We start from the raw sequence: 12,435 nt of genomic DNA on the forward strand, positions 1-12,435 counted from the left end.
TGGTGAATATTTCAAAATGTAGTAATACTGCATATGTTTTTTTTAAAATATATATTTTATTGATTTTTTACAGAGAGGAAGGGAGAGGGATAGAGAGTTAGAAACATCAATGAGAGAGAAGCATTGATCAGCTGCCTCCTGCACACCCCCTACTGGGGATGTGCCCGCAACCGAGGTACATGCCCTTGACCGGAATTGAACCTGAGACCCTTCAGTTCCCAGGCCAATGCTCTATCCAGTGAGCCAAACCAGGCAGGGCAATACTGCATATGTTTATAAAATTACCATTAGTCCATGTAACAAAGCATGTTCAAAATACTGATTTCCAAAAGAATACTACATACAAAGGATTACATATTGTCATAAATTACTAAAAGTAGAATGCTATATTCAGAAAAATCAATAAAGAATAAAATGATTTAGAAACATTTCAAAAACAAATAAAAGCTATTTATCTAAAATTGTAATATAATCCTATTTTTAAGTTATGAGGAATAATAAAGATAATTTTATATTAATAGCAATTTAAGTATCATTATGTTTTCATACCTATGTTTTCTTGAAAATAAGAGCCTTGATTTACTATTGGAACTGTCCTGGGCCAAACGTAGAACAAGGATAGATGAGCTAAATCTGACAAAGGATGACCAATGGTTGACAGCTCCCAGTCCAGGACAGCTATAACTCGAGACTATAATGAAAAAGAAAACGACTTGGACATATTCAATTGGAAACAACTAAAATAAGAAAATAAGTGGGGGACTCTTTCCCCCTCCCCATGTAGGAGTCTGTACTTGTTCTTCAATAAATTTCCACCTTTGCTATACCAAAAAAAAACGTGAAACAGAATACATTAAAAATCATATTTTTCATCAAAAGCAAAGCTAAGACTATAGTTCGTAGTCTTTACCCACAGTGGTGCATATCATTTATCAACTAATTAGCCTTGCAAGCATGTCAAACCCATGCTCAGACCCAAGTCCTTTGGTTCCACTGCTGGCCATTGGTTCTCCAGCATTTTACTTTACACAGCCTTAGTATCTCTCCTAATCAGTGGAGGCAAAAACAGTTGAAACTTCCCAATTGGGAATAACTGTTGTAAAGAAGAAATTCTAATAGTCTACACTAATAAAAGAGAAATATGTAAATTGGTCATCACTCAGCTACACCCACCAGCCAATCAGGATGAGTATGCAAATTAACTCAACAAAGATGGTGGGTTAATTTGCATACACAGGCACGGAGCGAAGACTGAAGACTAAAAACTGAAGAGGCTTGGCTTCTCCACTGCAGCTGGAGCGGAGAAACCTCGAGGCTTGGCTTCTCCGCTGCGGCCGGACCAAAAGCCTGGGTCCTGGGTGCCGGAGGAAAACCAGTGCCAGCAGCCACATCCACAGTCAATAAGTAATAATTCAATTAATAATAAAGAAGGCAATTTTTTAAATGGTTGATCATGCCATATATGGGCCAGGCAGGATAAGAAGTCGAAGTCATAAGGGGTTTATGGATTCTAGAGTAAGAACAATCAAGTTTTCAGCATCAGGAGACATATAAAGAAATAAGAGAAGTAGAAAGTGAAGAGGGCCAGGTCACTGAAGCTAACCAGTTACAGTGGAGAGGAGAAGCAGCACAGTGTAGAAGGAATTACACAGCACTGGAAGTCTACAGTTCAAAACCCGACTTTACTGCCAAGAGCATTTAATAAGGAGGATTTAAAAAATATTCTGTCAAGTAAAGAGGCTGAAAAAACCCAATCCCTATGTCTTCTCTAGGAATGAAATTAAAATTTATAATTATGTTTTTCTCCAAGTACACTGACATTTTAGAGACAATGGGAAAAATTAAAAATAAAAAGCCATTAAAATATAAGTTTTGTTTTTCATATCAAATCATTTTTTTCTTCAGAAGTTAATTAATATAAACAGATTGCAAGGCAGATGACTTGCAAAAAACCAGGTATATATAATTATTTTAAATACATCTGACTACTAATAAATGAATGCAGATGAAGTATCTATGGTTTATCTGTTTCTAATGAAGAATGTCTTTTAACATGCACATAAAACTCCAAAATCTTACACACTTCTCTGCCAGATGAGTAAGATTTATATTTAGAAAATTAATAGTATTTTCCAAGAAAACTGGATTTCTTTTCAACATTTCAGGGAGTGAGTTGCACTGCTGAAATACATGCTTGAACATGTTTCAAATACTTTACATCTAAATAAATGGAAAACAACTAGGGATTGGAAAATTGAATAACATGCTTTTGTTTGCCGTAAACTTTAGTAACCCTTTACTGGCTAAACACACAAATTCCTGGAAGGTTTATCACTTAAAATTGTTTTTGTTTACTTTCATAATTGCTTGGTTTTCTGATGATAAAAATAAAACATGATGCTTTGAAAAATAAAACAGAGAAAAAAGAATAAAACCTCAAACCTAAAACATTACAGAAATGTATAACTTTCAAGTTTCCTATAATTTCATCCCCAACAGCCATTGTTTATATTTTAGTAAATATTATGAATTATTTATTTTTACCTTAATATTTTTCTGAATAGAGATAGTCAGTATTAGAAAAGAAGAAAACACAGAACCCTGAAACCTCCCCCCCCAATTTAAAAGGCACACACACAATGTGAATTTCCTGGCTTTGATAATATACTATAGTTGTGTGAAATCATTTGGGAATCAGGATGATGGGAACATCAAACTCTTCTATACTATTTTTTACAACTTCTTCTGAGTCTATAATTATTTCAAAATAAAAAGTTAAAAATTGAGGAACAGAGGAGTTAAATAATTTGCTTTAGGGTCACACTATTACAGAATAACATTTAAGCATAAATATATGAGATGAAAATAGTAACTTAGTGATTAACTAAAATCAATTCCTTCAATTTGGATTCATTCAGAAACATGTAGCCACATGCTACATAAATGAATAAGATACAGTCGCTGCACTAAAGAAGCCCTCAGTTTAGTAGGTCTTCACTTATTGAGGACCTACCATATAGACCAGTGGTTCTCAACCTTCTGGCCCTTTAAATACAGTTCCTCATGTTGTGACCCAACCATAAAATTATTTTCATTGCTACTTCATAACTGTAATGTTGCTACTGTTATGAATCGTAATGTAAATATCTGATATGCAGGATGGTCTTAGGTGACTCCTGTGAAAGGGTCGTTAGACGCCAAAGGGGTCGCGACCCACAGGTTGAGAACCACTGATATGGACTCTACAGGCAAAGGTTTAAAAAAATTAAATCCTTACACTCAAGGGAAAAATAAAAAGTTTTTCCATCATCTATATACTAAAGAGCTAACATGCTAATTAAACAGAACCGCAGAATGACCATCTGACACGATGGTCGTCCATTCTGGACAAAGCTGGGGCTGCCAGGGCCCAGGCAGCCAGGGCTGCGAGGGCCGAGGCAGCTGGGGCTTGGAGAGCTGAGCCCCTTGCACGAATTTCGTACATCGGGCCTCTAGTATTCCTATAAATATATACAGGTGAGCACATACACATATTCAACTCCAATTTGTGAAGTGCTTTCATACAAAAGAAACAGTCTAATTTTCTATTTATTTAGGAAATGTTAAAAATGAAGTGAGAAAGATAAACTATTAACTAAATAAAAGTCTTAGTGCCAGTCCACAGTGGGTACTTTTCCCTCTTTGACTACACTTATAATTCAGGTTGTGTGATATCCTTTAGTACTTGAATAATATTGTTCTCAGTCATTACCTGAGTACCTTTTATCTCCATTGGTATTTTGAGCTTGTTAAGAGCTGTATTTCCTTTCCAAAACCATATGTCAGAGCACATAATTGCTAACGAATAAATGCTAGTTGACTTGTACTCTGCCAACCATATGTTACTTTCATAAAAAATTAGCTGTAATATTTATAGGACACATAAATTTATTAAATTTGATGTAATCAGTAATTATGGGATTACTAAATATAAAGTACAAGACATCTTACCAGCTACTATATAATTCTAAAACATTAAGAGATAATGATATAGGTAACAAATCACTAGTGCAGCTAAATAGCTGAAAGCTATGCCATTAAAGAAAGTTGTTTCTTTAAAAAAAAATCTCTCTCCCCAATTATTGAATATTCTGCTTGTCCAAAGGAAGATGATACCTGTTTGTCAACTTTAATCCTATAAGAAATTATTTTCTAATATGAGTTTGAATATAATGAAGGAATAACTTTTTGGTACTAACTGTAGTATGTCATTAATTTCAGTATATTATGCTAATCCTAAAATTTAAACATCTTAGAAGACAACATGTAATTCAGCAGATCTCAGTCTGAATTTTTCTTTCTTTGCTTAAATAGTGAATAGAACAGAACTATAGCTATAGAACACATAGAGGGCTCACACTTATTAAAAAATGCTCCTAAAATATTAATGAATCAAATGATATAGATCAAATATAGGTCAGATCCTGCTATATTTTGTTATAAACTTTTATAATTTTTCCAGGTTATAAGTTAACATTTTTTAATTATTTAACAAAGTTAGATATCAGAATTCATCAGTACCATTAACAAAAAGGTTACACAGAGACATATAATTACATATATATAATTTTGATATCTAAATTGACTTTTCTAGGAAAAAATTTGTCTTGCTGGTGAATGTGATCACATGTGTTTATACCTTCAAATAATATAGTACTACTTTGAATTATGACAGCAATGCAATTTATAATGCATTGTTGTAATATTTCAGGGAACTGTAAATCCTTCACATTAATGTCAGAATACTAAGGGCCAAGTGTCTTGCCTAAAATATAGGTAATGAGAGAGAACTGAAGTAGTTTCCTCACTCCCACTATACTCCTCCAACCCTAGGCCTTATTGTCAGTGCCCAGTGGAAGAGGTTATGGTTTTTGTTTGTTTGTACTCTTTATAAAGATTACACTGTGTACATTAAACAGAGCAAGTTTACATTAGTCTCATGCAATTCTTCCCAGTTTCATAAGAGGCTTTTGGAATTCTGTCCTATCTGAGCTTATAATAACAAATTTAAAATTCTTCACGAAATAGTAAAATGAAATTAAAATGAACCAGAAGAAAGAACTGTAAACATGGATAAACTGAATTTTTTTATTTTTTAAAATATTTATATATATATGAAAAAAATAAATATATATACCATTGATTTTGGAGAGGAAGGGAGAGGGAGAGAGAGATAGAAACATCAATGATGAGAGAGAATCATTGATTGGCTGCCTCCTGCATGCCCCCCTACTGGGGATCGAGCCCGCAATCCAGGCATGTGCCCTTGGTTGGAATTGAACCTGGACCCTTCAGTCCGCAGGCTGACACTCTATCCATTGAGCCAAACCAGCTAGGGCATAGATGGAAAATGTCTTTGAAGAAAAGAGAAGATATGTGCAAATTCGCAAATCCTACTTAAACAGGAAATCAGATATCACTCAGGATTAGATCCTCCTTAAAAGTAGGCAAGTACCTACGTCAGAAAATCTTCAGGACTCATTTCTAAAAGTTTGAGTGGTGAAGACAGTCCTGCAAGTAGGGGAAATAGGGATGGATCGGGCTCCCTCAGTACTCTGGGAGGAATATCTACTTAGTACATGTGTCCCATATTAAACCTACTTAAATTATTGTAAATGTGACTTATAGTACCTCTTTAGGATGGAAAACTATGTTATCTAGCTTGAAATCTCCATGGATCAAATTTTCTTCATTGTCATTATCAACTGGCAAGTTTTTCATTAGCCAGTCAGAGAGCTGGATCATGGCAGGGATGTCCCGGTGAGCTGTTGCTTGATATTGCTTCATCCATGTTGATACCTAAAGGTACATAAAGAAGAAAAATGATAGTGCTAAAGGTGAAGTGTCAAATCCAGCAATTCAAAAATTAAAACAAAATTCAATTATATCAAAGTTGGTTTTATTTTTAAATGCTCAAGAGAAATGCCTGTAAGTGATGCTCATATCAGTCTAAACATTTAAATCTTTCTTCCATCTAGTTCCATTTTACTCGCATAGATTTTTTGTTTGTTTTTAAATATATTTTTATTGATTTCAGAGATAGGGAGAAAAAGAGAGAAACATCAATGATGAAAGAGAATCATTGATTGGCTGCCTCCTGCACGCCCCCCCACTGGGGATTGAGCCCACATTTCAGGCATGTGCCCTTGACTGGAATCAAACCTGGGACCTTTCAGTCCGCAGGCCGACGCTCTATCCACTGAGCCAAACCAGCTAGGGCTCACATGGATTTTTATCACATATACAAAGAAAATACTGGCCTAGGAATCAAGAGATGCTGGTTCTTCCTTTTTATTAAGCAACTATTTTGAGGAAGAAAAAAAGAATGCACACACACGCACACACACACACTACACCCCCCCCCCACACACACACACAAATAAGGATAGAAAAATAAATTATGAAAGGATCACAAGAAGCAATATCTGAAAAAGGAAATATGGGGCTAAAAGAAGGGAGATTTTTACTTTTAATTTAAATATTCTTTCTTATTACCCATAGAATCTTCTAAATGTATTACAGGTATGAGAAGTATAAAGACTTTTTATTGTTCTTAGACACGAATGTAAACAAATCAACCTATTCTCAAAGTACTCCATCAACTGAGACCATATTATTACCTGCTTATAACTGTCTCTCCACTCCTCAAGGTTATCTCTGTTCAATTTAATGCAGTAAAGATCTTTGTTTGGAATCATATGAACCTGGGTTTAAATTATGCCTAAGCCATTTATTTGTGTTTTAAGACCTGAAAACCTGTACCCCCATCTGCAGAATGGGAGCATTAATACCTATGTCTTAATGAGAGAGAATCATTGATTGGCTGCCTCCTGCATGTCTTAGGGCTGTTACAAAAATGAAAAAGATCTGGCATATAGTGAGTACTCTTCAAACCTTAGTTATCTTTTCTCTCCCCTCAAATCCCTCAAAAAGACATGTGTACAAAGGAAAACAGCCCCATACATATCTGGTCTTGCTGTTCCTTTGATTTGAAATGCTCACCATCTCTTCCCTATCACTCTAGATTTTATCCTTCTTTAAATACACAGTGTATGATATATCTCTCTCAGGAAGCTTTCCCCACTTAAGCAAGGGTATACTGATATCTACCATCTGAATGGAACAGCTCTTGTGATGAGTACCAAACAATTTACTACTAGATTACATACTCTTTTATACCATTTTCAAGTTTCATGTAAGTAAAATTTATGTATAGGTTTCTTAAAATGACCATAACTCCGTTGGGAAAAGAACTTATTTCTATTTTCTTGATATTTAACACAGTATTTAACATATAATTAACATAGTTACGCTTAATAAATATGTTAACCTAATTTAAAAAGGAAAAACTGTATAAAGTGTTGGTAAATTAAGTGAAAAGGCTGAAATAGTTTTAAATTTGCATTCATGTACATTCTGTCCCTTTCAAAAGTTTGATAAACAAAATCTGATCAAGAATATAAAGTTATTTTATGTTTAAAACAAGTCAAACTGAAGGCTAATATTAAATATTAGAGCTGCCCTGGCTGGGTTGCTCAGTTGGTTAGAGCCTCATCCCATACACCAAAAGGTGGCAATTCGATTCCTGGTCAGAGCATATACCTAGACTGTAGGTTCAACCCCGGTCAGGGTGTGTGTGGGAGGCAACTGATGATGTTTCTCTTATATAGTTCTCTCTCTCTCTTTTCTACCCCCTCATTCCCTTTCTCTAAAATCAATTTTTAAAGGAAGTATTTTAAATGTTAAAGCCAAGTTTCAGAAAAGTATAAAGTAATGGGTTTTTATTTTGACTAATAATGTATATTATTTCAGAACTTGAGGAAAAGAGCTCTGTATGTGGATTCCTTACCTGTCTTCTGCAGTACCCAGCACTTACACCATAGCCTTCCAGCTGCAATGAGCGTATATTCAAAGAATGTAACTGAGCCAAGGTTTCTATCATGGCTACATATATGGCTGAGCGCTCTGCTGGGCTAACTCCAGGAATTGTGATGTCACGAAAAATTCGACCCTATGAAAGCAATTACAATAGATAATTTAAAACAAAATAAATCTTTCCATACTAACTCTTTGCAGTTTCTCCATCCCCTACTGCCGACAAAACAAAAGGATAATAGTTTTGCAACCAAAACCAATTATTTGTAGAATATGCTTGAAAAATGTTCATTTGTGAAACATGTCTAATATAAGAGCATATAATGCCAAAGGGAAAATGCAAAGATATGCCAAGGTGAACTTAAAGGACAAAAACGACTTTCAAGTTATATTTTACAAAAAGAAAAAGCTTTTAAACAATTTAAATGTATCATTCTTAATGGACTGATTTATAATTTGGAGTTTTTCCCCCCTACTTTCTGGACAATTTTGGTATTACCATTACATATAGCTCTTTACTGACACCTAGAGGAAAATACTGTGCTCAAATTAAAAGTCTGCAAAGCAAACTAATGACCTAAAATGATTAGTAAACTATCATTTATTGACATCTAACTTCTTAATTGAAAACAAAAGCACAACAAAGTAAGATTGTGTTAATTTACCTGCACATGTTCCATCACGTAAAATTCTGTTCCAATGACAGAAGCATCGCTGCAGTACAATAGAGGCTTGGGAACAGGGAATCCAATTGAAAACAAAGCTTTCTGGACTTTAAATTCTCTATCAATCTAAATAGGATTATAGATTATTACAAATCAGAAACACAGAAATTTAATAACTACTTGTGAGCTAACATTAAGGCTAGAATTAAATTTTTATATGACCTAGAGCAGTGGTTGGCAAACTGATAAGTCAACAGAGCCAAATATCAACAGTACAACGATTGAAATTTCTTTTGAGAGCCAACTTTTTTAAACTTAAACTGTATAGGTAGGTACATTGTTATTAACTTAATTAGGGTACTCCTAAGGCTTAGGAAGAGCCACACTCAAGGGGCCAAAGAGCCGCATGTGGCTTGCGAGCCGCAGTTTGCCGACCACGGACCTAGAGATAATAGTTTCCTTATTATTTTCCTTAAATGCAGTTTTGTGCAGCACTCAATTAGGCCAGCACTAAAACATGATAAATTATGCTAAATAGGATAGGCATATTCATGGAGACTAATCCTGGTTCTGGATATATGAAGGCAACAGATCCTGATCACAATATTTCACAGGTATCATCATAAACATCTCTTTGTTCTCAGCAGTTTCCTGATCACTGGCTCACTCTGTCTCTCTCATGTTTCCCCAGGGGGCGCACGCAAGTCTCTATTCTAATGCTCTTGGCACAGTCAGCTCCAGGATGCTGGGGGGCCAGTGGGTACTGGGAGAAGGAAAAATCAACTGCTCCTTCTGGAGATCAATGGAGGTGCTTGTGTCTAAGGCAGGACATGGGGATCCTTCCTGGTAATTGAGGCTGCTGTACAACTCAAGATAACTATTGGGAAAGGAGGCAACAAGAAGCAAGCTGGCACTGAAGCAAGAGCCCAAAGAAGATAGTGAGAAGAGTGGGCCTCCTCAATCAGAACAGTTTAATAACTACTTGTGAACTAATGTGTATGGGCTTATCACTCAGGGCCTGAGCACACAGTTTACAGAGAACTGTGATGCCGACTCATCTGCAAGCAAAGTCCCCCTGCCCAGTGGTGCTCCTGATCCCTCCTCAGGAGAAGAAACCATGCAGCTCACTTTGACAGCATGGAAAAAGCAGCTGCTGCTGCAAAAACTAGAGCAGGGAAGTGAGTAAACCTATGACCAAGGTGAGAGAAGCCAGCAGTGCCAATGGCTGTGGAAAGAAGTGTTTATAACCACCTTGGTTCTGGGAAATGGGGTGGGGTGGGATGGTGGTGGGTTAGGGAGTCACAAAGTGGATTACAGTATGGGAGCACTGCTATTTTTCAATACAGATCTGGGAAAAATAAAGGACTTGAAACAATGTACTCCAGATCCTTGAGCTGAGAACATTATGCTGTGTTCAGTGTCTTCTGGTAGGATGTTATAAAAAAGAGAATCAAGTAGAGCTGTTTTGGGGGCATAAATCTCTGGATAGGTAGGGATTCTCCTTCAGCCATGTTAAGTTTCATACCCAACTTGCCCTGGCTGTGTGGTTCAGTTGGTTAGAGCAACATCCTGTACACCAAAAGGTTGCAGGTTCTATTCTGATTAGGGCACATACCCAGGTTGTGGGTTTGATCCCTGGTAAGGGTGTGTGTGGGAAGCAACCAATCAATGTTTCTCTCTCATATCAATGCCTCCCTCCCTCCTTCCCTCCCTTCTTCCCTCCCTCTTTCCTCCTCTCCCTCCCTCCCACCTCCTCCCCTCCCTTTATATGCCTTCCTTTCTAAAAATCAAAAACATATCCTTGCCCTAACCGGTTTGGCTCAGTGGATAGAGCGTCAGCTTGCGGACTCAAGGGTCCCGGGTTCGATTCCGGTGAAGGACATGTACCTTGGTTGTGGGCAGGAGGCAGCTGATCGATGATGTTTCTCTCTCATCGATGTTTCTAACTCTCTCTCCCTTCCTCTCTGTAAAAAACAACAAACAAACAAACAAACAAACAAACAAAAAACATATCCTCAGGTAAGGATTAAAAAAAAGTTACCCAACTTTTTTTTATCTTAAGCATCCAAGTTACTTCATGTGTCTGGGAATATGATATGGGACCAAGAAAGTCAGAATCAGCATTTTCCATTACTATGCTATTAAGCCCACCATTCAAAGGCCTGGGAAGTCAGCTGGGCCTGGGAAGCACCTGTTATACATTATTATAATTATAAATATTAATGTTCTCCAGGACTTTGATTTCTTTCTTCTCCTGTTTTCGTCTCTAAAAATTCATGTTTTCTGAAAATAGAATGCCTCAATTTAAAAAAATATTTTATAATTCTCACTAAATCTAGTATTTAGAGAATACTATAAAATGATATTCAAATATTTCTTTTTATCACCAAAAGGTCAGGGGATTGTTATAGCAAATATTTTACAATAAGTCAGTGAATAGATATTATTATAAGATATAATGTGCTTTTAAAAACATAATTTAAATATAGAATCAAGGTACAAAGTATCTATAAATGAGTGGCACTGAAAATATTCACTGGATAACTGTATTTCTAGTCAACTGTACAAAAAGGAATGAAATCCACATAAAGACTGGATGTTGTCTGATATTAATAGCCTATAGACTTAATTTCAGCCTCAAATCCTTTTTCAAAACAAAAATGGGAAATACAATTCAAGCGAAATTTTTATCTAAGAAATAAAAGGAATTTTCTATTATTTAGTAATCATGAGATGACTTTTAAAAGCAATTTAAATTGTTTTTGTGTGTACAAAATGCATTTATTTATCAACAAAGAATGTATTATTGCACTTGTATTATAAGGTATCATTACCACACCTTATGTGCTTTAGGAAGAAGTGAACCAGGTGGTTTTTTTCTGAGTACATATTCTTGAGAGCCCTTCTGGAGATAAAAGGTTGGATTGGACTGTCCTGATCTGGACAAGAGAAAAGAAATGGTTAATTACAAAGATTTATTTTCCTTCTTCCGCAAATCCTACTGAAATGTCGTAAGAAACACAAAATGAAAATACATCCATTTCAATGTTGGAAAGCCGAGTGGTGCTGCCAGAAGCTCAGAACATGAGTTTGAGATGATAAAATGCAGATGGCAACACAGTGGCAGCTAGAGAAACTACCACTCACATAGAGAGAAGAGAGGACTTTACTCACTGTCTGTAAATCATGCGTTTCATCAGAAGTACCCCTAGACATTGCTCACATCTAAGTAAAGAAAGGCTGGGAGAAGAACAACTGGAGGTGATCAGTCAGAAATTTAATTAAAGGATGCTGGAATAGCTGGGTTAGTGTCCCCTCATCTGCCATTGGAAAGATAAACCCATATGCATCTCCAAGGTTAGTACCCAAGTACAGCCCTCTACAATGGGAATTCTGATAAGCAAGGTACTAGAGTGGATATCTGGACTAGGGAAGTGCAACAGTGCTCCAGTAACTCACAGACACCAGGGCACTGGCTTTCCACAGTAGGTGAATAGAAATTCTCACATACGCTAAGGAAATACACTCCAGCTACCATATCAAAACCATCCAATCTATACCTTCATTTACTATATGAGCAGTTGAGAATAACCCAACTTCTAAAGAATCCAACAGCATGAGAGAGGCCTTAAAATAAACAAGCGGAAGAAATCAATCCCTGAGGTAACAGCTAATAAAGGAAAGTGAAATAAAATTATTCCTTCCAAATTTCTACCTAGGCCTCCAGCCTCCATCTGCAAAGAACAAGAGGTCAGATTGGGCATAGCATCATCTTTCTCCTACAAGCCAAACCCATCCTTCCGAACAATCATATCAAAGAGCACTGATCCTGGCACCATCTAATCTTGTGTGGGTG

General features: G+C 36.2%; 1 protein-coding gene across 2 annotated transcripts in view; it reads right to left on the minus strand.

Moving 5' to 3' along the window:
- Positions 1-12,435, minus strand: part of ACAD11 (acyl-CoA dehydrogenase family member 11) — a 66,149-nt gene that overhangs the window by 44,269 nt on the left and 9,445 nt on the right. Inside the window, exons 2-6 of one of the 2 annotated variants that reach the window (XM_006083703.3) lie at positions 11,419-11,518; positions 8,580-8,705; positions 7,889-8,050; positions 5,671-5,838; positions 550-691 (exon numbers count right to left, since the gene is read on the minus strand). In XM_006083703.3, the coding sequence (XP_006083765.1) occupies positions 550-691; positions 5,671-5,838; positions 7,889-8,050; positions 8,580-8,705; positions 11,419-11,518 (698 nt within the window). The remainder of the gene's footprint in view (positions 1-549; positions 692-5,670; positions 5,839-7,888; positions 8,051-8,579; positions 8,706-11,418; positions 11,519-12,435) is intronic. The other variant, XM_014450818.2, reaches the window with a different exon arrangement.

Source organism: Myotis lucifugus, unplaced genomic scaffold (genome assembly GCF_000147115.1).
Source record: "Myotis lucifugus unplaced genomic scaffold, Myoluc2.0 scaffold_8, whole genome shotgun sequence".
NCBI classification, from domain to species: domain Eukaryota; kingdom Metazoa; phylum Chordata; class Mammalia; order Chiroptera; family Vespertilionidae; genus Myotis; species Myotis lucifugus.